This window comes from Pipistrellus kuhlii, unplaced genomic scaffold (assembly GCF_014108245.1).
Source record: "Pipistrellus kuhlii isolate mPipKuh1 unplaced genomic scaffold, mPipKuh1.p scaffold_m20_p_2, whole genome shotgun sequence".
In the NCBI taxonomy this organism is placed as follows: domain Eukaryota; kingdom Metazoa; phylum Chordata; class Mammalia; order Chiroptera; family Vespertilionidae; genus Pipistrellus; species Pipistrellus kuhlii.
The window spans coordinates 161,252,748-161,279,841 of NW_023425515.1; the positions used below are offsets into that span (position 1 = coordinate 161,252,748).

Below are 27,094 nucleotides of genomic sequence, written 5' to 3' on the forward strand. Positions count from 1 at the left end.
AGTGGGTCCTCAGCAGACACTCAATTTATTGAATCCTTGATCTTGAACTTCTCAACCTCCAAATCTGGGAGAAATGAATTTCTGTTGTTTATAAGCACCTAGTCTACAGCATTTTGTTACAGCATTCTGATTTGACTATGGCATCTGCTTAATATATATTCATGCCATTCAAAGGAAATTTACTTATTTATTGGTGGGGAGAGGTGCTCTTCATTCCCACCTGTTGCTCATGGGGGTGGGCTCCTTGCAGTACCCAAGAAAACAAATTTCCTGAGACCCACGTGGGAGGATGAGATACTATAGAAAGCTTTACTATTGTGTAATCAAACCCCTGAGTTTCAAGGTCCCATTTCCCTTAGGCCCCTCAAGGAAGAGTCCCATTTTGTCTTTAGCAGGTCTAAAATCAGAGCCAGTGTCCAGAGCTTCTGATTCATGTTGGAGCAATCCAATACAGCATCAAGCTAGCTTAGTTTGTGTTCCCAGTTGCAATCTGTCAGTCAGTTCATTGCATGTGGGGTCCACAGGGCCACATGACTATGAAGGAAACACAGGCAAATGCAACAAAGTAGGAATAAGAGAGCCCCTCAAGTCAAAATCCAAGAACCCCATAAGCCAAGAGAGAGCCAAGAGCCAATAGTGCTTTTTTTAAAATTTTAATTTGGGAGATTATATATCCCCAAATTTTCAATGGCTTGCATCAGCTCCACCCACTCTGGTCAAAGATCTTTGTTCTCAGGTTAGATTGACAGAAAATATACGCTTCACTGCACATGTGTCTATCTCCCCTTTGTTGGAACCTTCCCATCAGTGACCTGTAGGGAATGGCTGGTGGTACCCTGGGGAATGTGAAATTATAGCTTCCTGATGAAGCTGCCCAGATGACATGCCTAAAAAGTCTGTGCTCCCTTTGATCTTTTCCTATTATTAATGAGTAGAGGCCTGGGGCATGAATTTGTGCACTAGTAGGGTCCTTTGGCATAGCCTGCGAAGATCTGGATGAAACTGGCAGTCCAATACCTCTTGCTGTTTCTGCCTGCTCATCCCTGCCCCGTTGTGCCTGCCACCATCACCACCACTAGGTAGGCTCACTACCACTCTGCTGCAGCCTCTAACAGCACACTGACCACCAGGAGGTAGCTCCTGCATTGAACATCTGCCCCCTGGTGGTCAGTGTGCATCATTGCAACCACTCAACCGTAGTTTGGTTGCTTAGGCTTTTATATATATATATATTTATAATCAAATATTTATGATTATTTGTGGAAATGGGACATTATACATTACTGGTTTGACACATAAGGAACTGTTTGACATTGAAATTGGGTCTCAAAAGAACTGTTGGCCTAGAAAAAAATTCACTACAGACTGATTCATTTGCCTTTCAGCATAACCATTATTGCTTGTCTCATTTTTGGTTCTTATAAGTGTATTTTCAGTAGAATATATATATATATATATATATATATATATATATATATATATATATATATATATATACACACACTAGCTAATTACAAGGATATCATTTTCCGTCTTGCTCTTGCTCTTTCTAATTTCACTCAGAACCACAACAAATGGAAATATAAAAATTTAATTCATTTTATTTATTGATTAAGGTATCACATATTTGTCCTCACCCCCAGTTTTCATCCCCCAACCCTTCCCACTCATGCCCTCACCCCCCTGTTGTCCTTGACCACTGGTTAGGCTCATATATATTCACAAGTCCTTTGCTTGATCTCTCCCTTTTATCCCCACCCTCCCTCTGAGATCTAACAGTCTGATCCATGCCTCCTTTTCTCTGGGTCTGTTCTTGTTCATCAGTCTATGTTATTCATCATTTCCCCTAGATGAGTGAGATTATGTCCTACTGAAAATACACTTATAAGAACCAAAAATGAGACAAGTAATAACGGTTATGCTGAAAGGCAAATGAATCAGTCTGTAGTGAATTTTTTTCTAGGCCAACAGTTCTTTTGAGACCTAATTTCAATGTCAAACAGTTCCTTATGTGTCAAACCAGTAATGTATAATATCCCATTTCCACAAATAATCATAAATATTTGATTCCTTTAAACATTTACTAGTCTGACAGCGATAAGATTAAGTGTCATTATATTGAATTTCATTACCCTGGATTATGATTTTTAAGAATCTTTTAACATATTATTTTATTTTATAAATGAAATTTCTATAGCACCATATCCTGAAAAAAGAGCTACACAAATATTAAAGTAGGTAATCATGATTAGGAACCTATGGAGCAGGTACTATTGTTTGATCTGCCAATTCCTGGTGCCCAGAAGCATACTAAAATTTTATTCAATATTTTTAGAATTGTACTTGCATTTCTTTAAGTGTTTTCTTGATAAATTTAAGAGTGCATTGTTAGTATATATGTACTGTGCATTAATATTTAGAAAGTTTTAGTATATGGTCCTCATCTTCATTTTGTGAATGACCTTGTTATCCCTGCTAATTTCTTTTTAATTATATTTTCCCCAAATATTAATATATATTTCCACATATATTTTTGGTAGAAATTGTATGGTTTTTGGTCTTTGTATCCTTGTGTTTTCCACTTTTCTCTGTCATTATGCTTTAGTTAAGTCTCTTATAAGTATCATAGATTTGAGACTAGTGTTCTTTTACTGGGTTACTGCTTGACATAACATTTAATTATTGATGTAGATTTATTCCTAATTTCAAAGTTGCTTCCATTTTACCATGTAGATTATTGGTTTTATTCCAGTTATTCCCTTAATTTTGTCATCCTTTGATAACATTTTCATCTTTTTTGCATTAATTAATAGTTTGTAAAAAGCTACAAATGAAATACAAATTTGAATATATTTTATTTGCCCTCCACCTGACAATTACTTAGTTATATATAAAATTGTAGGGCCACTGTTAACATAAGAAACATTCAAACCTATAGAGAATTTTTGTGAGCCAAGCTATCGACAATTTCTGGGAAGCCAAATCTCAAAGGATTGAGAAAATGCTCCAGAGAATGGCAGTTTTTCACCTTTTTAAAAATACATTATAATAAAAAGAGAAGTAGGTTACATAAAATCCACTGGTGATAGATTTGAAAGGCAAGAAAAAGAAAAGTGGGAAACCTCTGGGATTGGATAAAGAGTAAAATGAAAGATGCATATTTTCTTTAATAGGTGAGTACAGGAGAGTTAACAGTCAATGATTAACTCAATACCATTGAGGGGATTTGTGGTCTCTACAGAGTGGTGCCTGAACATGAGGGGTACAGAAAAAGGAAATTGCTTTCACATTCCAAAGGTGTGTTATGATAGATGCAAAAAAACAATAGACAGACTTAAGGTGAAAATTGATCTTTGTCAGAGAAGATTTCTAGGAAATGACTACCCACCATAAACTGCTTTTAGTTTAGAAGTTTTAATTTCAGGTCATCATTTGTGGGTTTTTTAGGTCTCTGAGTTTTGTAGGGTTGCCATGCAGGCCTCCTCTTCTACTGTACTTTTATCCAGAGTTCCAGACGAGATGTTTGATGCTTGTATCCTATATTCTAGGATACCTGTGAAGGAATTAAAAATTCACATCTTACTAAAGACAAATAGTCCAATGAAAACATATTTGAGAACATGTGTACCTCCTTTGAGATGTCAAAGACATTTTTGGAAAACCCATGAGAAAGAATTTTCTTAGAAATCATGAACCTGAATTCTTTAGCTTCAATCAATGAGAGGGAAATTTCTGCAAGGTGGAAGTCTACAAGGAATAAAGGCATCTAGGAAGGGGTCTGATTTAATTTGCATGTTCTCTCTTTGCAACAGAAGTAAATGTAAATGGATAACTTAGTGAAATTTAATTAAGCATTCTCCCTCTCCTCTCCTCTCCTCTCCTCTCCTCTCCTCTCCTCTCCTCTCCTCTCCTCTCCTCTCCTCTCCTCTCCTCTCCTCTCCTCTCTTCTCCTCTTTTTTTTCCTGGTGACTAATTCTACATTTCCTACATATTCTTAAGAAGTCTTTCATCTTTAGGCATTAGTTAGGGGATGTTTCAAAGTATTTGCCCTCCTGTGAACATAGATTCAGAAATGTTTCTGGTCCAGCTTTTGTGGACAGTTAAAATTTTCTGAAAGAGAAACTATAACATTAAGTTTTCATTTCTGCATTTGAAATCCAAATGGAAGAAACCACCTCTGGGTTATGAAGAGCTCAGGATACAGAAAGCTTTAGTAGGTGTTTTTAGATAAAATAGTGGGGCCTTCAAAGTTTACTAAGCGTGTTGTCACATCATGAAGCCTGACTGAGACTGGCATTGGAATCTGAGGCACTAACACGGGCAGAAACTCCAGGAGCCTCCAGGAGTCTACAATCAGGAAACCTTCACATAGGGCATAGCTTTTTCTCTTCCTCCAACTATTAAGGCACAAAGACTGGAAAGGTCACATCTTGGGACATCTGCAGATCAGTCTGATGAATGGTACCTTCTGAGTTACCTCCCTTCCCATCCCATTTACCTCTGAATTTAAAGTAAATAAAGGAAATGATCATAGTGATGAAGACAGTCAGAACACACAGGATCACCGTGATATCTTCCAACCACATAGTATCCAATTGGAAATGTGGATCTGAAGCTGGAACTGAAGAGAGATGCAATAATTAGGAAGGTCATAGATTTGTAATAGATTTACTTTTCAAGTTCCTATTCCTCCATACTTCTGGCCTTATGTGAGGGTGGGGAGAAGTAGGATGGGCCCTGGGGATGATGCTGGAGATGAGTATACTTGGGCTCAGTCTGGAAGAGGGCAGTGCTGATACACATTCTTCTACTCAAGAAGCATGACACTTGTTTTCTAGTTAGCCAGTTTAAAGCATAAGTAGACACTTTATGTCTTCTTCTTTTTTAATGCCTTCATCTTTTTATTTTTTTATTTTTTTAAATTAATTTTTATTTATTTATTTATTTGTTTAATATATTTTATTGATTTTTTTGCCCCCCTCCCTCCCTCCCACACATCCCCTCCCTCCCCAGAGTTTTGTGTCCATTGGTTGTACTTATATGAATGTATAAAAGTCCTTCGGTTGATCTATTATCTCCCCCAGATCTTTTTAATCTGGTGCTGTAAGCCTTCAAGAATTCCAGGCCTTGTCCAGCCAGTATGGCTCAGTGGTTGAGAATCAACCTATGAACCAGGAGGTCCTGATTTAATTCTCAGCCAAGAAACATGCCCAGATTGCAGGCTCAATCCCCAGTAGGAAACAAATAGGAGGCAGCAGGTCAATGATTCTCTCTCATCAGTGATGTTTCTCTCTCTCTCCTCCTTTCCTTTCTGGAGTATATGGGAAACTGATACTCTCGCCCCAGCTTCTGAGCGGTGTCCACCCACTTCCAACCAATGAGAACTCTCACACCCAGGGCCACAGTCACAGGCCGCATAGCTCAATTGCAAATCACTTTTAAAAAATTCTTCATAGTATTTTTAAGAGCACCATTTGTTTTTAAACATTGCCCTTGCACAGTCCAAAGAGACTTCTTAATGTTATTATTGCTCCTGGCAAACCCATTTCAATTCTCTGAAAACATCTTTGCAGTGTTTTTCTATTTGCACTGTTTCCACTCAAACTGGCTGGCATGTGGCTGGCTTTCCCTGCACCCCTCCACTCCCAACTTCAAGCATACCAATATCAAAATTATGGGGGTGCCAGAAGAAGAGAGAGTGCAAGATACTGAAAACCTATTTGAAGAAATAATATCATAAAACTTCCCCCACCTGGTGAAAGAAATAGACTTATAAGTACAGGAAGCCCACAGAACCCCAAACAAGAGGAATCCAAAGAGGACAACACCAAGACACATCATAATTAAAATGCCAAGGGCAAAAAACAAAAAGAGGATCTTACAAGAAGACCTTTTGAGAGGTATTGAGAAAGAAAATAGTTTACGATCAGCAGAATCTCTGAGATGGGAGAGATATTACAATTCTCAAAAGCCATCCTCTTATCTGGAACAGAAGTCTTCTTTAAAGTATCCTTTTTGGGTGACTCTAAAGTAGAAAACATCCCCCTTTCATAATATTGGTTAATATATCTTGGGAAGGGAGCACCATTACCAAAAGTTAAGGTATCTGTTTTATTACTGGACAGCTATCCCTATTTTCCTCTATAAACTGTAATTTGCCTCTCTGTTAGGGATTGTTCATGGATTCCTAATGAATGGATTCAGAACAGGCCTCCCCAGTATATATTACTTTGGCTTGGGGATTATTTTGAGCTGAAGATCAAAATTTGTATCTCTCCCTTAAAGAATTTAAATCGGGTCCTTGTCCATTATATGAGTTATTATCAGAGATAACTTTATATGACAGAACTATAGGGCAGGGCAAACTTCTAATTACTAAACAGCTGCTCTTATTATTATTCTGTGAGTTGCCTTTCTCCCCTCTGTAACCCCAGGCATTTTGCATTATTCCTTAGCTCAGAATGCCCTATACACTTCATTTTAGCTTTCTGTCTTGAAACCTCATGTATGTGGACCCTCTGACTCTCTTATATGAGTAGGGTTCCTTGTACATACAAATATTATTAATTTTTGTTATTTGTCCCGTTAATCTGTCTCACATCTATTTAATTATTAGACCAGCTGAGATAACTTAGAAAGGTAGAGAAAAATTTTTTCCTTCCCAAACTTTTCTATTTTATAGAGAAAGACAACCAAGATGGCAAGGATGAGGAAACCAGGGTCAGGAAGTCTTAAATCCATGTCATTAAAATAACTGATGATATTGTCTTTAGAGAAGACTTAGCGGCATTATGATTGCTGGTCTCAACTTTCATGTCATGAGGATAAGTAGTCAAAATATTCCATATGGTCTTAGACTATACAAACGGAGGGGAAAGAATTCACCTAATTAATATATATTCCCCCCACCCCTATAATTCAAGAGAAATTATTTGCCTTTAATAAGGTCAGAGATTCCTTTTTATAAAAGTAATAGCATAAAACATAGCCAAATTGCTCTAGGTAAGTGCGCAGAAGAGTGAAGAGTCAGAAAACTCTCTCTTAATTACATATATCTATTTTTCTAACTATAATGTTTAGGAGAACTTCAAACATCTTCTCATAAAGGATAGGAAATAATTTGAAGCAAATTTGAAAAAAACAAAAACAAAAACAACAACTTGGAAATAATCCAAAAAAGCTAAGAATATTTACTCAGTTCTGTGGGCTTCCTGTACTTATAAGTCTATTTCTTTCACCAGGTGGGGGAAGTTTTATGATATTATTTCTTCAAATAGGTTTTCAGTATCTTGCACTCTCTGAGTAAATATTCTTAGCTTTTTTGTTTTTATTTATTTATTTGTTTGTTTATTTTGAGGAGTGTGTTTTTAAATCTAATTTAAAAAATTTTTTTATTTCTATATGACTAGAATTGCCCATTGTTTAGATGGCAAGTTAAGATCATGGTGGGGTGCAAGTGAAGAAAGAATGGTATGAGCTAAGGAGGGAAGGGAAGAAGGAGAATGGCAAACACAAGCAGCCATTCTACCAGAATGAAGTCACCAGAAAGGGATCCAGGGTAGAATTTCTAACTAATGCCAATAATAATGATAATAATAGCAAACAATGACATTGCTTGTACTATGTTCAAAGCCAGGTTAAATGATTTTGATGTATTGACAAAATTTAATAAAAATATAACCTTATACAGTATATATACAGTATAACTATAGTTCAGGTACTTTATAAATAACATTCCCAAGTTCACACAGTTAATAGTATAACCACGGAAGTCTGGCTCTAGTCTGGCACTGATTCTTGGAAAGAAATGGTGTACCTCTCGAAGGTTTCACTGTGTATAAATTCCACAGAGAATAGGCATAGCAGAATGTGTCTGTTGAAGATGCAAATGCTGGATACCTCTTTTTAGAAGAAACAATTACCTATATTTTGGAAAGCAATCTGATTTATTGTAAAGTATTCAGAATAAGAGACACGTGGTTCAAATCCCAGGAATAATCTTATTACTTGCTAGAGCAACTGAAAACAGGGAATCACGTTTGATGTTCCTCTGTATCTGCATTTCCAAGATGGAAAAGATGACAGACATGTCATAGGATGTAACAGAATTAAGGTATACAATGCTTGTGAAATTTTCTGGCAATGCATATTTGTTAAATTAACTGGTAAGTGATTTTTGAATTGATAAGCACCAAGAAATAAAATTAGTCCAGAAAAGGCAGGATAGAGTGGGAGGCTGCTAAATGAGACATTTACAGAGGAAGTAGAAAGTCCATTTCAATAGAAAGTCCATTTAAAGTAAAGAGAAAGGTCAATAGCAATTGAAGAAGAGGTTAGCAGATGGACCAGGTTTATTGCCTAATTATCAGGAGTTTGCAGCCATGTCGGCAGAGACCTCTGTGATGACTCAATTTTAGGTTCTCAGCGAAGAACAAACAAAAATAAAGTTTAATCTCCTGATTCATTCTTAAGGATTTCAAGTCAGTTTTGACAGTGACAGAGACCTGAGCCTATTCTTGGGGCTATGGGCTATCGCCTGGAAGCCTCATAAATCGCTAAGTGCTCAGGCTGTATTTCCCTGCAGTGACCTGTTTTGACAAAATGACTAGACCTACATCTCTCTCTTTTTATTTTCATTTTATTTCTTTTCATAGAGGAACAGTAAACTTGTTGAAACAGAAGGCTGCAGGACCTAATTTCCTGAGCTGGGATCCCGGCTCCACCATCGCTTAACTGTGTAAGTGAGCTATTTAACTTCTTAGTGTAACATATTTTATCACCAATAAAATCTAATTCACAGAAGAATAAGTACAGTTGACTCTTGAACAACTCGAGGGTTAGGGATGTAGATCCTTTGCATGGTCGAAAATCTGCTTTTATACTTTGATTCCCTCAAAATTTAACTACTAATAGCCTAGCACTTAAAAATAGCAATTTTTTTTAACCAGAGCCTATTGACCACAGCCTTGTTGATCACACATTCAATAAACACATATTTTGTATGTTATATGTATTATGTACTATATTCTTACACTAAAGTAAGTTAGAGAAAAGATAATGCTATTAAGAAAATCATAGGAAGAGAAAACACATACACGTATTTTTGTATTCATGACATAACTCATTCTTTCTTATTTTAAAAAAATATTTCTAGGCTATAATGTTCATCAACGCTACAATGTTCTTCAAATTGTCACAAATCTCCAAAAAATTTTCCAATACATTTATTGAAATAAATCTATATAGAAGTGGATCCATACAGTTTAAACCCATGTTGTTCAAGGGTCAATTATATATTAATCTATGTAAAATTGGTAGAGCACACAATAAGTATGTAATACTAGTAATTAACCTACTATTATAACATTTTGCTTATTTCTTCTGATATGGATGGATGTGACATTTAGTTTGCTAACATGGGTAATATGCCAGACTCAGGTATGGACTTCCTTAAAGTATAAAAAGCACTTCCAGTCTGGTTTGATGTAAGGTCATTTGTGTCTTCATTTCACAGGAGAAAATTAATAAATAAAATCCTCCAAAATAATCAAGCCTTACTTTATGACTTCCATATCATGATTTTGTGGTTATAGCTGTATTTCTTAGTTTATAATAAAGAATTACCTTACCTTGCTGCTCATTGCCTTACATATATAATTTCCATGGGGACCTCAAAGATAAGAGCTGAGGGCACACTTCAAATGTGTTAGCTTCAGCTAACCCCAACTTATACAATTACCTTTATAATTTCACCCTCAAAGAGATCCAGAGAGAAGGAAAATCAGTTTCATGTGTTAATGCACACTGCAAAATTGAGCAATATATATGTGAGCATATGAATTTATTTTGAGAAGAGGGTCCTTTGCATAATTCTCTAACAGAAATCTTTGACCGCCAAGAGTTTAAGACATACTGAACTGCTATCTCCTCTAGGCTAAAGGTATAGAAAGAATTGGCATATTTTCTTAGGCGAAGTGATGAAGAACTGGTGCTAATAAAATGAAGAACACATTTTCTTTCTCTAAGGGGCAGAAGCGTCAGCAATTTGTATCATTAAACTCATGAAATTCAGAAGACTGGAATCCAAATCCTATGACGTGAGGTTCAAGTGTGTTTTGTTCTGTAATTTAAATAAATACCACTCTTCTTTGGTTAAATGTTTTACCAGAGACTGAGGAATTGGAAAAGGAAGTATTTTCTGGACATTCCCACTTTTTAATCCCACTTACCTCTGCTTTTGTGATGTAAATAGACAATGAGGGAGGTGATTACACTTAAAGTGAGCACTATTATTATTAGGCCCACTACGATAGGGTTTCTCATTCTGCGGGAGCAATCTGAAGTAAAAGAGACATAATAATTGTTGGTTATTGCTGTGAAGGTACTTTGGATTGTGGGAAAATGCACCAAGAAAGCAAGAGCTATATTTTAATGTCATCCCTCTGTATTAATTTAGAAGAGGACTAGGGAAAAATAAAAGAACGGGACAAAGATGCAGTGTAAAGGATCGAAGGACCTAAAGGTTCTAAAGGCTTAGGTCTAAAGGTGTCGATGGCCAGGACAAGAAGCAGAGCTATTTCTAGGATGGGACAAGTTTTTGGCTGAGGCTACACAGATCTGGAGAAAAGCGACTCATTTTTCATTTCCTCCATCTAGCCCATCAATCAATGTGCATAAGACAAGAGTTATGCACTGACCATTATCATTTTACCCAGATTTGAAAGAGGCCAGGAGAGCTCTGAAGACCTCTGACTATGTAAGAATTTCATGAAGCAAAGCGGGAGTGAGGGTTTAGCGTTGGGGAGGGAGGGGTCTGTGTCAGAGAACATATTGTTTAAAATCGAATTTTATATCTATATATCTACAACTATATCATTATACTGTCATGGGATATCTAGTCTCTCCATGAAAATCTTCTGTGGTGTAACAGCTCACTACCACAAGCGGTGCCCATTCTCTTGCTGGAGAGTTATAGGCACAGTTTTACTTAGTGGTTAAATTATCGCATACAAAGATTCATTAGCATTATGGTGGAATAACAAGTCCTTTGTTTTTGTCTCCCCCATCAACAACAAAATTTGGCACCCATCTGCAACAGGAAGTGGGAGTTGTGGGACATAGGGCTATACACCAAGGTACCTAGGAGGAATCTTGCCTACCCTTGCTTCCAGTAATAGGCAGGCAATCTTTGGTACAGACTCTGGAACACACAGAAGACCGTGCCCTGGATCCTTTCTCCTGTGGTTCTGAAACACATGTAAAACATGGAGTTAAGCGGTTATCTACCTAAGAGAGAGCCTTGTGGAAGTCTAGGTTTCCAGAGAAGAAATTCCATCAGGCTATTGGAGCAAAAATAAAATAAAAATAAAAAAAATGTGGATGCATTGGAGTGCCTAAGAGGTCCAGCTCCACGCTTCCCCAAGTAAAATAGCTTAGGGCTAAAAGAGATGGCTGTGATTTCTCCCTTGGGTGAATGGGAGAGCCAATGAGAAAATGCCTGGCTTTCCCAGCTGTACAGGAGGCTTCCAAAGAGACTCATTTATCTCTCAGAGTATCTAGTATATTCAACGGGAAGGTCCATGATGGGGGAATGAAGGAAGGAGCAGATCAGGAGACTGCATGGAAGGTTTAAGGAGATTATCAATGGGATATGGTTCTTGCTGAATGTATTCTTGATTCCCATCAAGAAGCCTGCTTAGGAGCTAGGGGAAGGCCTAACCCAAGGATCTTCCAAATTGGCCTGCTGGCACACTCAGCACACTACATGCCAAATACACACCTCTCTCCACTTTGTGGCTGGCTCCCTGTTCCTGCCCTGGAGGGCCGCATGAGCATAAAGTGGGCCAGGGTGTGTGAGATAGTGAGAACTGAATAGCCACCTTCAGGGAAATAAGAGAGACAGAGTAGCCACCATGGTGTGCTGCAAAATCAAGAAAAAATATACAAGCTACTGAATCCTACCATACAAGGATACAAGTGTGGAGCAGGTACATCCATACAAAGTCTGAGAGAGCCTCAGAATCTACAACAGCTGCAGTCATGCACCTGATAAGGGGTTAATACCCAAACTATACAAGGAATTCAAACAGCTCAATAGAAAAAAATCCATTTTAAAAATGGACAGAGGATCTGAATAAACACTTGTTTTCAAAAAGATATACAGATAATCAACACATACATGAAAAGATGCTCAACATCACTGATCAACAGGGAAATGCAAATCAAAACCACAAAGAGTTATTGCCTCATACCTGTTAGAATGGTTATTATTAAACGACAAGCAATGTCAATTGTGGACGAAAAGGGGCCACATACTAACCTGATGAGCTCACGGAAGGCCTGCATGGCGGCCTTGCAAACTAAAAAAAAACTAAAGAAACCAAAGGATGGTCTGAAATTAAAACTACCTAATATTTAAACAAAAAATCAGTTTATGGTGGGTAGCCATGTCCTAGGATGGTATTTTCCCTGACAAAGGTCAATCTTAACCTTAACTGGGTCCTATTTATTGTATTTTTGCATCTATGATAACATACTTTTGGAATGTCAAAGTAATTTTCCTTTTTTTGGACCTCTCAAAGCACAGGCACTGCTCTGTAGACACCACAAATTCCTTCATTGTCATTGAGTTAATTGTTGAGTGTAAACTATCCTGTACACACCTATGTAAAAGAAGTATGTGTCTCTCATTTACTTTTTATCCAATCCCAGAGGTTTCCCTGCTTTGCTTCTTTCTCCCTCCATAATCTATCATCAATGGATTTCATGTACCCACTGTGACTCCTCTTTTTATTGTACACACACATAACATAGTGTGTAAAACTGCCATTTTCTGGAGAATTATCTCAATCTGCTGAGATTCTGCTTCCTGGGAACTGTTGGCACTTTGGCTCAAATAAACTCACAAAAATTCTTCAAAGGTTTGAATGTTTCTGACTTTAACACAAGAGTTGGCCAGGGTGTAGAGAAAAGGGGAGCCTTGCAGTGTTGGTGGGAATCTAAATTGATATGGCCACTATTGGAAACAGTATGGAGGTCCCTCAAATATTAAAACTAGGAATTCCATATGATCCAGCAATTCAATTTCTGGGTTCAGCCATGTGCCATATGTAAAGACATTTAAGTCAACAATAAGCCATCTATATGACTGTGGTCTATCTATATATATAAAAGCCTAAGCCACCATCTAACCATCTGACTGTTTGACCATTCGCCTGGTAGCTATGATACTCAATGACCACCAGGGGGCAGATGCTTTGACCAGTAGAAGAGGGAGCCCAATTTCTTGCAGAATGAGACATGGGTTAGGTTGCTGTTGGGGCACTGTTGTCCCACATCTGCTTCACCCGCACTCCGGACCCAGAGATTGGTTTTGGTCCAATCCCTGCAGGCCAGGCTGAGGGACCCCACTGGTGCACAAATCTGTGCACTGGGCTTCTAGTAAGATTATAATGGAACTGAAAGTTTTCTATCTCTTAGTTACATCTTAGCCATCATAATGTGGCAGCACAATGCATTACATAAACACAATTGTTTTGTACAGTTGCCATCAGTATTCAATAGAGTAACATACTATATAGATTTATAGCCTAGCAGCTATAGGGGAACAGAATGTGTTACCCCCAAAATATGTCTATTTGGCATAAGAATTATTTTAGGCTGGTTAATTTTAAGAAAAAGCAGACCTGGAGAAGCACTGAAAACCAAATAGAAGTTACCCTTTGTAAAATGCATTTACATTTGCAAGGAAAAATCTTTCTTTGTAAGGATGTCTTCTTAGTTGTACCAGGAAAAGGAGGATGGACTTATCTCTAAAAACTCTTATCAATGCAGAAGAAAATGACTTAAATATGCATTATAACCTTACCCTTACCCTTATCTACTGTGATTTTCTGGTAATCCCACCCCCATTTGCCCCCCCCCCCCAAATCTTCTCTAGTCTTCAGCTGAAGATGATATTTAAGGTGCTAGCTTTAGCTGTTTTGGTGAATTATTCAGTTTTACTGGATCTCTCCCATGTTATAAACTTTGGTTTGTTTTTCTCCTGTTAAATTTTTTATTATTACTGTGATGTCTTAACAAAACAAAAACAAAAACAAGAAACAAAAAACAAAAAAGGTAGAGGGAAAGTTATGTTTTTCTTTCCTACAGAGCAATCAGCTGTACCATATATAGCCTATATATATAATAAGCTATACCATCTAGATTTGCATAACTGTTCATACAATAATAAAATTTTCTAATGATGCATTTCTCAGAATGTATCCTTGTCATTAAGTGGGGCATGACTATATTTATTTGAAGAAAACGAAAACACTAACTTAAAAATATATGCATTACCATGCTCATTGTGACATTATTTACAATAGACAAGAAATAGAAACAACCTAAATGTCCATCAATCAATGAATGAAGAAAATGTCACACACACACACACACACACACACACAATGTAATATTATTCAGCCATAAAATGGAATAATATCTTGCCATTTGGGTCAACATGGATGGAACTTGAGGGCATTATGCTAAGTGAAATAAATCAGAAAGAGAAAGACAAATACAGTATGATTTCACTTACATGTGAAATCTAAATAAATAAATAAATAAATACATAAATAAAATAAAATTAAAAAGTTTGGCCCTGGCCAGAGTGGCTCAGTTGGTTGGAGTGGTGTCCCAAAAAGTCACTGGTTTGATTCCTGCTCAGGACACAGACCTAGGTTGCACATATGATTCCTCATTGGGGCATGTTTGGGAGGCAACTGATCCATGTTTTACTCTCACATGGATGTTTCTCTCCCTCTCCCTCTCCCTTCCACTCTCCCTAAAATCAATAAAAAGAATGTCCTTGGGTGAGGATTAAAACAAAAACAACTTATAGGTACAGAGAACAAATTGGTGATTGCCAGAGGAAGAGCATGTCAGAATGCACAAATAGGTGAATGGAGTCAAAAGATACCAACACTGGCCCAACTGGTTTGGCTTCATAGATAGAACATTAGTCTGTGGACTGAAGTATCTCAGGTTTGATTCCCATCAAGGGCACCTTCCTGGATTGTGTGCTCATCCCCCAGTAGGAACCCTGTAGGAGGCAGCAGGCAGCCGATCAATGATTCTCTCTTATTAATGATTCCCCCTCTCTAAAATCAATAATATAGGTATAGATATAGATATAGATATAGATGTAGATGTAGATGTAGATGTAGATATAGATTTAGATATAGATATAGATATAGGTATAGGTATAGGTATAGGTATAGGTATAGGTATAGGTATAGGTATAGGTATAGGTATAGATATAGATAGATACCAATTGCCAGTTAGATATTAAATAATTCATTGGAATATATATATATATGCAGCATGGCAACAATAGTTGCTAATATTGTATTGCATTTTTGAAAGTTGTTAAGAGAGTAGAACTTAAAAGTTCTCATCAAAAGAAAAATATTCTGAAACTGTAGCAATGAATGTTAACTAAACTTGTTGCAGCTTAAGCTTCCCCACACCCTTTTTCATCTCCCGCCTTTCAAACGTACTTACTTTGTAATCTATGTAGAGCAACACTGGGCACCATGATAAATATCACTAGCAGAGCCAGAATTATGCTCAGAATTAGTATCCAAACAGAGTTCCACGGAAACAACTGATCTGAAATAGAGAGCCACAAAGTTTACCACTTAGGAAACTTGGAGCATTTAGACTCATCAAACCAGGGATGATGATTCATCCAAAGCTTATTTCCATTCAAGACCCCTGGAACCTGGGATATTAGCCCTAAGCCAGTTTGGGGAGGCAGTTATACTTGGGTAGTTGAAAAGTGAGGAAAGATCTGGAGTGAGACTGAGCCAGGGGTGAATAAAGGTGAGTGAAGGAACACCTCCCTTCCCCCCGCAACCTCGTGTCTTCCCATTCACTCTATCTCATGTTCTCCCACCAAGTCTCAGACCCAACTCAGTCCTTCAGTCCTTTTGTCTAAGCAGATATGGGAATTAATATATGTGTAGCCCTGAATTCTCTAATATATTCACTGGGTTTGGCATTATTCTTCAGGATACATTTAGAGAAATATGTTTATGTAAACTTCCCTCCTTTTCATCTTCTTTGGCTTGCTGGCTGCACTTGCTGGGCATGGACACCTGTCATTTTGTTTGGTAATCTGATGTCTTTCTTCCCAGAGAAAAATCTCTGTTCCAACTAGAACACACCATTATGTATAAGGAAGTAAACCCAAGAGGTAGCTAGAGATCCAGTCACAAGTTCTGCTTCTCACAATTTTGGCTATGTTTGGTGGGCAGGAACCTGGATTGAGCTGGTGCAATTCATGGGATTGAGAATCTTATGACTTTGGAGCCAATTCTATATCCAGATGAGTTCTCCTCCCCTCACCACATCCTCCCCTGCAACCAAGGAAGCTGAAAAGAGCTTTGCCAGCTCACAGGCCAGACAGGTACACTAAATTTTGATTATGATCTTTTCTTTACCATAACTTTTGAATTTTATTCATGTTTTCTAATGTACAGAGAATGGAAAATAAGATCTCCCTCAGATGTCTTTATTTCCCAGAACTTTAACTTGATCCCCTAAGTTTGTGTAATTATATTTCTTTTAATATATGTTTTTTAAATGCATATCTAGTTTAAGAATATGTTAACTCAGGCAGAAGTCGGTTTGGCTCAGTGGAAGAGCGTCAGCCTGGGGACTGAGGGGTCCCGGGTTCGATTCCGGTCAAGGGCATGTACAGTACATTGGTTGCGGGCACATCCCCAGTGGGAGGTGTGCAGGAGGCAGCTGGTCAATGTTTCTCTCTCTTCGACATTTCTAACTCTCTATCCCTCTCAATTCCTTTCTATGTATATATTTTTTAAAAAGAATATGCTAACTCAGAAAATATGCATCTTAATATTTACTGAAGTAAATAAATTAACAAAGATTTTCTCCATTTCTCTCTTCTCTCTTCTCTCTCTCTCTCTCTCTCTCTCTCTCTCTCTCTCTCTATATATATATATATATATATATATATATATATATATATATATATATATATATATATGTATCCTGCTTAGAACTCTCAGGGCAGAGGGTGGGTAGTTTAATCTTTCTTTATCCCCTGTAACTGCTTATCTTATAGAAGTGTCTTTCTGTTTGTGACACAACCATAATATGAAGCTTTGGTTGTTTTCTGGAAGATTAAGTGAGCAAATAAACACAAAAATAATCTAAAAAATTAGCAAATTGTTAAGCTTATTAGGGAACTTAATCCTATTATAATATTCCTGAAACAGTTGTGGTATAATAAATACATAAGACCAACAAAAATTTCTATCTTCATGTTTTAGAGAAGGAGATAGATAAGGGACAATAAAAATAATGAATATGTTACAGAGTAAGTTAAAAGGATACATCCTATGTTAAAACATTAAGGCAGGGTGCCAAAACTGGTTTGGCTCAGTGGATAGAGTGTCAGTCTGCTGACTGAAAGGTCCCAGGCACGATTCCAGTCAAGGGCATGTACTTGGTTAAGGGCATATCCCTGGTGGGAGGTGTGCAAGAGGCAGCTGATCGATGACTCTCTCTCATTGATGTTTCTAGCTCTCTATCCCTCTCTCTTCCTCTCTGTAAAAAAAATCAATAATATATATATATATATATATATATATATATATATATATATATATATATATTTTTTTTTAATCGAAAGAAGTTCTTTAAAAAAACAACAACATTAAGGCAAGGTAAGAAGATAGGAAATCCTGGGTAGTGGTGGCAGGTTAAATTTTTTAAGTTAGCTTATTAAAATAGTCCTTATAGATCTATTAGATCTATTTTTGTTCATCAGTTTATGTATGTTGGGTGGGAAGAAATCAACCAATGAACTTGAATGCATATATACATAACTCATGGACACAGGTAATAAGGTGGTGAAGGCCTGGGGTGGGGGCCAGGGTTGGACTGGGAGAGGTCATTGAGGGGAAAAGGGGACAAATGTAATACTTTCAACAATAAAGATTTAAAAATAAAATAGATAATATAAATATGCAAAAGAAAAAATAAAGTAGTTCTTATGAAAAAGGTGAGAGTTGAACATAAGCTGGAAGGAGAAAGGACATTTAGTGGAATTAGAGTGTTCTGGGAAGAGGAGCAACTAGATCAAAGACCCTCACTCAGGAGCAAGCTTTGCATGTTGGGAGACATAGCCTAGAGCAGATAAAGAAGAATATTAGGGGATGAGGTCAGCTGGGTAATGGGGCACAGATAATGAAGGGCATCATGGGGCATTTTACTCTGAATAAAATGGGGAACCATTGCAGGGTTTTGAATAAAAGGTAATGTGTATCTTCTGTTTTAAGTGGATTATGCTATCTATGTATTGAAAATACATCATAGTGGACAAGGCTAGAAATAGGTAGGTCTTTTCAGATGTTTTTGCCAATATTCAGACCATGGGTGATAGTGTCTCAGACTTGCATGGCGGAAATAAAGTGGTGAGACTCTAGATTAACCTTAAAGGTAGACCTAGTATTATCTTTTAACAAATATCATATAGAATATGAGAGAATGATGGGGGTCAAGAATTTTGTTCTTTGAAACTGAGAATATGAAGTGTGGGTTGGGAAGCCAATAAATTACACAAGTCAGGAGGTGATTGGGAGTTCAGTATTTGATGTGTGGGATTTGGGATATATAATAGACTTCCACATTGATATGCTAAGTTTAGAAATAAGACTAAATTTAGGGAGAGAGATCTGGGTAAGAGATACCACTTGGGGAGCTATTGTCATATTGATGGTATGGAAAGCCATGAGATGGAATTAAGACACAAGAGAAAATGCTCAAAGACTAAGCCTTTGGGAACTCCAAAAGGTAATAAAAAGGGTAGACATAAAAGATAAAGTAGCAGAAGGAAATGGAAGAAAGAAAATGGGCAAAATGATGAATAAAGCCAAGAGAATGTAACATTCTAGAAACCAAGTAAAGAAAGTATATTAATTTTTCCCTTTAGTTTGTATATTTTATGATAATGGTCATCATTTGTAGAACAAGTACATTGATCTCACCTGATAGGACAATGCTTGTCCTTTCCTCTTGACCAGTTACAGGGTTTCGAAGGCAGCAAGTGACATTCTTATGGGAGCTCTGTTTAAGGAGAAGGGTCATCTTCATGTTGAACAATTTATGTGTGTCCTGTGAATGGGATATGGATGTAGGCAGAATGATCTCTCCTCTGCTGTCTCTCCATTCCATTTGAGGCTGTGGGAACCAACCTCCTGTACTACACTCCACCAAAAGACCTTTGGTATTAGGAGGATGCACAAGAATCTGTATTCCTAAGCTTGTAGCTGGTTGGAAAGAAAAGGAAAAACAATATTTTTACATGACGAAAAAGAGAGAAACAGAGAAAGAAAAGCTTGCGTCCCCCACTCTAATCCCTGTTCCATTCGCTCTACTGACAGCCAAGCACTGTGGGGCTCTGATTGTCAGCACAAAAAGGATAAACCAGGCTGAAGGGTTATGGTTTACAAATTAACAACTCAGGGAGAAAATGCATGTTTGTTCCATTTATCAATTCAAAAATAGTATTTTTGTTATTTACTACATCTAGGAGACTTAGCTATAAACATGGATATAATAAAGAACATAAACTACATGTGTCAAACACAAGGCCCGCGGGCCAAATCTGTCCCGCCAGGCCTTGCAATGTGGCCTGCACCGCGCTGTCATCACTGCACTCCGCTGCGTTTCCATCACAATGACAGTTTATGACTGTTCAGTAAACCATTCGGCCCGCGATTTAGGCTGGATTTTAGATTTTGGCCCCTTCTCTGATTGAGTTTGACACCCCTAACATAAACAGTCAAGACCTCTGTCCTTTTGAATTTATAGCTTACTGTTCTTTTTCTTGAATCTTCCCCATTAGTCATGTTTGAGCTGCTATCAGTAAACAAATATAAATATGTTTAAAACTTTAATAACATTTTATGTGTATGAGTATTTGCATAAAATGGGTAATACACTAATATTATAGAAATAAAGCAATTCATATCAGTTTAGAGAAAATAGTAGCTTTTGAAAAATTTCAGTTGATTGCCTAGGCCCTAGACACCTAGGGGTGTCGAACTCAATCAGAGAAGGGGCCAAAATCTAAAATCCAGCCTAAATCGCGGGCCGAATGGTTTACTGAACAGTCATAAACTGACAATGTTAACCAGAAATGTGAATTTAAAATGAGTGGAACAATCTTTTCCTTAACGGTGCTGTTAACCAACTCACATGCTATCAAGGATTTGGCCCGCGGGCCTTGTGTTTGACACGTGTGGTCTAGGGCACATGTGTCAAACACACGGCCCGCGGGCCAAATCCGTCCCGCCAGGCCTTGCAATGTGGCCCCCACCGCGCTGTCATCACTGCACTCCTCTGCGTTTCCATCACAATGACAGTTTATGACTGTTCAGTAAACCATTCGGCCCGCGATTTAGGCTGGATTTTAGATTTTGGCCCCTTCTCTGATTGAGTTCGACACCCCTAGTCTAGGGCATCAGGCTTGCCTAAATGTGCAGACAAAGGAAGAATAACAGAGATTTAAATCATTATTCTAGAGCAGTTCTGTTTAATAAGCTTCTGCAATGATGGAATATTCTATATCAGTGCTGCCTGATACAGTAGCTATTTGCTACATGAGACTATTAAGCACTTGAGATTTGGCCAGTGAGACTGAGAATTTATTTGTAATTTTTACTTAACTTAAATATAAATAGTCACATGGAGCTAAGGGTTGTCATTTGGATAGCTCAACTCTAAGCAATACTACTGAGATTCATAATCTCTCTATATAAAACCCTAATATGCAAATAGACCGAATAACTGGTCAGTATTATGTGCATTGACCACTGGGGGGCACACATGAAACATGGCGGGCATCAGCAGCAGGTGGCAGAGAGTGGGACATGGCAGGCATTGCCCATGATGGGATGGTGGAGCAGGTGAGCAGGGGTGCTAGACCAAGGTGGGGTGCCAGTTGCTGTGATCAGGGCAAGTCTCTGGTGATTACTGAAAATGCTTTGTTCCCATGTGCCTTTGTCCTGCCTGGTGCTCAGGCAGTTGGCGCCGGAGCTGCCACTCCGACCCACTGCTGGTGTTGGCCCCGCTCGCATCCACAGCTGTTGACAGATCCACTACTCGCACCTGCTGCTTGCGCCCAGCGCCAGTCCCATCTCTTGGCGCTGTCAGTGGGTGTGAATGGTAGCTGCTGGCCCTGATCACCCCTGAGGGCTTTTTCACCTCACCCTGCTCCTGAGGACGATTGAGGCAGTAGCTACTGGGCAGTGGCAGGCACAGTGGGGCCAGGATGAGCGGAGTGGCATGGCCCCTGGCCCAGGCTTGGGATCCTCCCAGGCCACTTACTGCTTCACTCACTGTTACATTCCTCCGGGGATGTTAGACTGTGGTGATCAGGCCAAAACCAGCAGTCCAACATCGTCTGAGGGGTCCTGGATTGTGAAAGGGCGCAGGCCAGGCTGAAGGACCCTATCGGTGCACGAGTATATGCACCAGGCCTGTAATATATATACTAATATATATACTCATTATATATATATTAATATATTTATTAGTGTATATATATATATATATATATATGTATGATTGTAGATGAAGGCTTTTTGAAATAGATTTAAAAAAATTAGTCTGAAACTAAGTAGTCAGTGAATTGAGTGAGAAATGGGAATAAAAATTGTCACTAAGGCCGAAACTGGTTTGGCTCAGTGGTAGAGCATCGGTCTGCGGACTGAAAGGTCCCAGGTTCGATTGTGGGCACATCCCGACGTTTCTAGCTCTCTATCTCTCTCCCTTCCTCTCTGTAAAAAAATCAATAAAATATATATATATTTTTAAAAATTGTCACTAAGGAGACTATCATAAAGATTTAGGTAGTTTACAAAGTTTCACTAAAGTGTTGTCAGAAATAATTAAAAGCATAGTAATAAATCTTGAAAGGAGTCTGTTAATATTTTACTGATATAACAGTGTATAGGGACATGGGAAAATAATTCTGAAAATGGTAATGTGTGCCGGAACAATTGCATTCTTAATCCTATACTCTTCTCAGTTCCAAGACTAAATGCATGAATTTAAACTTGCTAACCAAACCATGTAATATTCAGAAACACTGAGAATTTCCCTACTATCCAGTCCCAGATGGGTTGAGAATCATGGATGTGTAGAAACCTCAAAGAGATCCATCCCTACCTGTGACCTTCACATCTGTGATGGCTTCTTCATCAAAATCACCATCTTTGAAGAAGCAGTGGTACTCCCCATGGTCATCAACACTGACGTTGTGGATCCTAAGGGTCACTTTACCCTCTCGGATAGCTTCTTTCCGCAGCTCTGTCCGCTCCACATACCTGGAGATAGTTTCTACATGCAGGTCTTTGCCATTGTTGTACAGGTAAACAGGTTGTGTATAGCGATCTCGGAACCAGCGTATCTCCATGTGTTCTGCATTTTGTGGTGGGGACAGCTGGCAGCTGAGCTCAACTATGCCACCAAATGGAGCCAAGATTGGCCCCTGTAAGCCAGTCACTGTAAAATGTTCTGTGAAGGGAGATGGTAAGCAAATAGTGAGAGTATTAGCTACACACACACACACACACACACACACACAACATTCCACATGTTTCAGTGAGGTGTTAAAGGCCATTTTGCCACATTTACATATTGTAAAAATATGCAAATATATACATTATATATTTATGTTCTTAATAATTCCACATTAATTTCTAACTTGACTCATAAGGATAATCTGAATTTCTACCATTCTAAATATCAGTGGCTTCTAAACATCCCCTACAAATGGACAGAAGACCTGAGCAGACATTTCTCCAAAGAGGACATACAGCTGGCCAATAGACATATGAAAAATGCTCAAAAACATAATCATCAGAGAAACCCAAATCCAAATCATAATGGTGGGTATGTAACATTATGACCCACCTTGCAAACTCACATATACTGGTGGTGGAAATGTATGTTGGTAACTATTTCAAAAGAATATTTGCAACATAATAAAATAGCACATAACCTTGACCAGCAGTTCTATGCATAGAAATATTTCCTACCTATAATATATACTCAGAGATTTTGTCAAATGCATGTGTAAAATGTTCATAAAAGCATTACTTTTATCAGCCAAACACATTATACCAAAAAAAAAGTGCACCAGTAAGATTTCTACTATTTAACAAGTAATTTTTACTAGAAACTTTATCTTCTATGCCATTTATTGTCTCAGACTTTGCTTATATTTGTCTCTAAATACACTATATTTATTTCTGCTTTGCATAGATCCCCTTACAAAGGCACATTTTATCATATGTTGGCTCCCACTAGCCTATTCCTTCCTTCCTCATTGGATGCCCCACTGCATTGATAACTCACATGGATTCCAACATGGATCCCTATCCTAGACCACTCCTTCGCTGTGTAAGTGACACATATACTGAGTCTCCTCAATATGAATATTGGGTTCGCAAGGGTAAATATTAGGTCTTCTTCATTTGTCTCTTCTCTCAGGAATTTAACACAAATCCAGATACATGATAAGGAAGACTTACTGATTAGAAATAATTTTTTCCAGCCATTAGCTGAATTCTATAGTACATGTCCTCATTATATAATTATGTGTTAAACCTGAGGAACAATGGTCAAAAGAGCTTAACCCTTTTCTTTGGTCCTTGCTTTTTCTGGCATACTTGATACTGCCATGGCTCATGCAGGTAGAGGAGAGGGTCATACCTGAACTTGGTGCTATCATCTGAAGGAGGAGCATGGGAACAAAGTATCTGGTGAGAGATGGTTCTGTAGTTTCCATTACACCTGTGATAACAAGTGAGGAGGGTTCAGAAACAGCCATAACAGGAGTAAGAACTTTCAGAAAGCACGTATTTTAACATTTTTTTTTTTTTAGGCATTAATAAACTCTCAAGTAGTGTTGCTAGATAATGTTGTAGGAGTGCTGTATGAGTCCCAGTTATCTGAATATCAAATCAAGTTATGGAGATAAGAACCCCCAAACCTGTAGAGAATTTTTATGAGTTTGTGAGCCAAACTAATACATATGTGTGGCTCATATGCTTACATGCTCTGAAGAATAACAGTTTTGCAGCTTCTTTTGTATATTCGGAATTAAGGAGGGGACATAAGGAAGATTACATGAAGGTGGGCAAAAGCAAGGTGGGGGTTGGTTTACATGATGGCTAACTAGATTATGGGCTCTCATGATGTTTGCAGCTTATTTCAAAAGTTATGTTAACCTAGATGTACGGAAACAATGTACAGAGCTTCCTTAGGCAAAGATAAACCTTGTACCAGAAAGTTATATGCTTGGGGCATGATGACCCACCACAACTTGCTTAATTAGGAATTTATGACCAGACACCTTGTATGAGGTTACTTTCAATAGAACCTCCCTTTTTTGTCCTCACAGTGAATAACTTTCTGTTATATATATTTCCCACTCAATTTTTGGTATCCTGCAATACTTACTTGCTAGATCTGGAAACTCCAACTCTTTTTAAAATTTTATTGATTTTGCCGAAACCGGTTTGGCTCAATGGATAGAGCGTCGGCTTGGGGACTGAAGTGTCCCGGGTTCGATTCCGGTCAAGGGCATGTACCTTGGTTGCGGGCATATCCCCAGTAGGGGGTGTGCAAGAGGGGGGTGTGCAAGAGGCGGCTGATCGATGACTCTCTCTCATCGATGTTTCTAATTCTCTTTCTCCTTTCCTCTCTGTACAAAATCAATAAAATATTAAAAAAAATTATTGATTTTTAGCAGAGGGAAGGAAGGGAGAGAGAGAGAGAGACTAGTTACACATCTAGGTGACTAGGGAATAACATGCATAAGAATAACATTTTTTTTGTGCTGAACAAACCAGATTCCAGAAATTCAGCCCAACATTTGCTGTAACATGATACTGCAGACTGAGTTTCAAATGGTCCACCAAGAAACAATGAGAAAAGACTTTCCCTAGAGGGGACTGGGATCTCTGTTCATACTATCTCACTAGTCCATAAATATATCTGTCAAGTCCCTTGAAATGACAGGTGGTCTCCCAGAAGGCACAAAGAAGAGGAAGGGATGGAAGAAGTGCTGACCATCTACGAACAGAGAACTCAATCTGAAATCTTACACTTACCGGAGTTCCTGACGCAGCTCTCCATTGTCCCTAGAGAACGACAGTGCCAGAACCAGGCAGAGTACTAAGAAAGCTCCTTCTCACTGCTGCCCTCCAACTCTGAGCACCTGATTCTGCAGTGCTGTCCTTATGTTCCTTTCCAAGGGAAATTCCAGGGAGACTGGCTGTTCCAGTCTGAGGATAGGAGTCTTTGTTTAACTTTAGTGATTGCAGCTGGCATCGCTGTACCAACATCACAAGTACTAACAAGACTTGCCTCGCTCTGAAAGGAAGCACCACCCAAAATGATTTTTGTATTCTATATAACTCATAATGAATAAAATGGGTATGATCAAGAATTTCTTTTGAACACTGTCCTGTACTTAGAAAAGAAAGAAAAATAATTATGGAGACACAAATAAAAGACACTAAATTTATATCAGGCATTCAAGGAAGGTGATGATGACTAAGAGGAGTCTTGAATAACATGAACAGTTAGCCATTTAAGAAGAGAAGCTGAGGAGCAGATTAGGTTTTCTAGGCTGAGGGAGAGATAACTTGCAAGGCATTTGAGAGAAAATGTTCAATTTAGAAAACTTTAAGTAGTTTATTGCGGCTACAATGGGAGATATGATCAGAGAAAGAAGTGAATGAGTTGTACAGAGAAACAAAGGCAAAATTGTGGTATAAATGTTAAGAAATATGTGTAATATATACTTAAGTATATATAGATTCACACATATTCATTCCTAATTCTCATAAATATAGATAACATACATATGAGTACTAAAATATATAGCTACATATATAAGCATATACATGTGTGTACATATATGTATATACTAGTAGTTATAAAGAATGGTATCTTTTTGCATATATGATTGCATAAATATAAATGTAAATGTAAATATATGTCATATCTATGTTTTATATACATACATATCCTAATTGTGTATATATGTACAATATACAGGGGCAGGCAAAGTAGGTTTACAGTTGTGAGTACACAAAACAGAGCTCATTCTTATATTATTAATTACTAATTATTGTATTATTTATTTGTATCACAACCATAAACACTTTTGCCTACCCTGTATATGTGTAAATGATGATATCCTATATAATACAAGGGTAATATGCAAATTGAACCTAAAGGCAGAACAACCAGGAATGACCGTTGCTATGATGTGCACTTACCACCAGGGGGCAGACGCTCAATGCAGAAGCTGCCCCTTGGTGGTCAGTGCGCTCCACCAGGGGGAGTTCTGCTCAACCACAAGCCAGGCTGATGGCTGCTAGTGCAGTGGCAGTGGCTGGAGTCTCTCCCGTCTCCTTGGCACCATTAAGGATATCTGACTGAGGCTTAGGCACCTTGGGGGAGTGGGCTTACGGTGACAGATGGATATCCCCCAAGGGGTCCTGAACTGCAAGAAGGTGCAGTCCAGACTAAGGGCTCCCTGAATGCATGAATTTTTGTGCACTAGGCCTCTAGTATATATATATACACAGTATGTCTATAATACACATTTGACTATGTTTATACAAACACAAACATATGAACTATACAGCACATATAGACATATGTGAGATAAAAACATACATATACACATATACATATGTAAATCAATGATGGGGACAAGTACAATGAAAAGCTAAAGTAGTGGCAGGACAGACAACGCATAATTAGAACAATTTGAGATCTATTTGGGATGAGGCATTAATAGATAGAACATATGGAAAAAGGAAGTTGAGGGAAAGGAAGACTGAGGGTCCCTCCCAGAGTTCAGCATTTAACTGACCAGATGAATGGAGAGAATATTTCTTGAAGTACGGCTTAAGGGAAGAAGAGTAATTTTAAACATGAGAGTAAAATGTTTATGTGTATATATGCTTGTGAACAAGCTTGGTTTGGAACA

At 38.1% G+C, this 27,094-nt stretch overlaps 1 protein-coding gene across 6 annotated transcripts; it reads right to left on the reverse strand.

Annotated features, from left to right (window-relative positions):
* Positions 1-3,078: 3,078 nt before the first annotated feature.
* Positions 3,079-25,464, reverse strand: LOC118723841 (putative selection and upkeep of intraepithelial T-cells protein 1 homolog). Of its 6 annotated transcripts, none has more exons than XM_036446557.2 (9): positions 25,207-25,460; positions 23,797-23,884; positions 22,249-22,596; positions 19,062-19,343; positions 15,547-15,654; positions 11,163-11,246; positions 10,230-10,340; positions 4,499-4,621; positions 3,079-3,553 (listed from the first exon to the last, which is right to left on the reverse strand). In XM_036446557.2, the coding sequence occupies exons 1-9, from the start codon at positions 25,222-25,224 to the stop codon at positions 3,444-3,446; spliced, it is 1,272 nt and encodes a 423-aa protein (XP_036302450.1). In that variant the 5' UTR covers positions 25,225-25,460; the 3' UTR covers positions 3,079-3,443. The 6 variants fall into 6 exon arrangements, with proteins under 6 accessions (XP_036302450.1, XP_036302449.1, XP_036302452.1 ...); XM_036446556.2 differs by having other exon boundaries at positions 23,797-23,877; positions 25,200-25,457; XM_036446559.2 differs by lacking the exon at positions 15,547-15,654 and having other exon boundaries at positions 23,797-23,877; positions 25,200-25,464.
* Between the last annotated feature and the right edge of the window lie 1,630 nt (positions 25,465-27,094).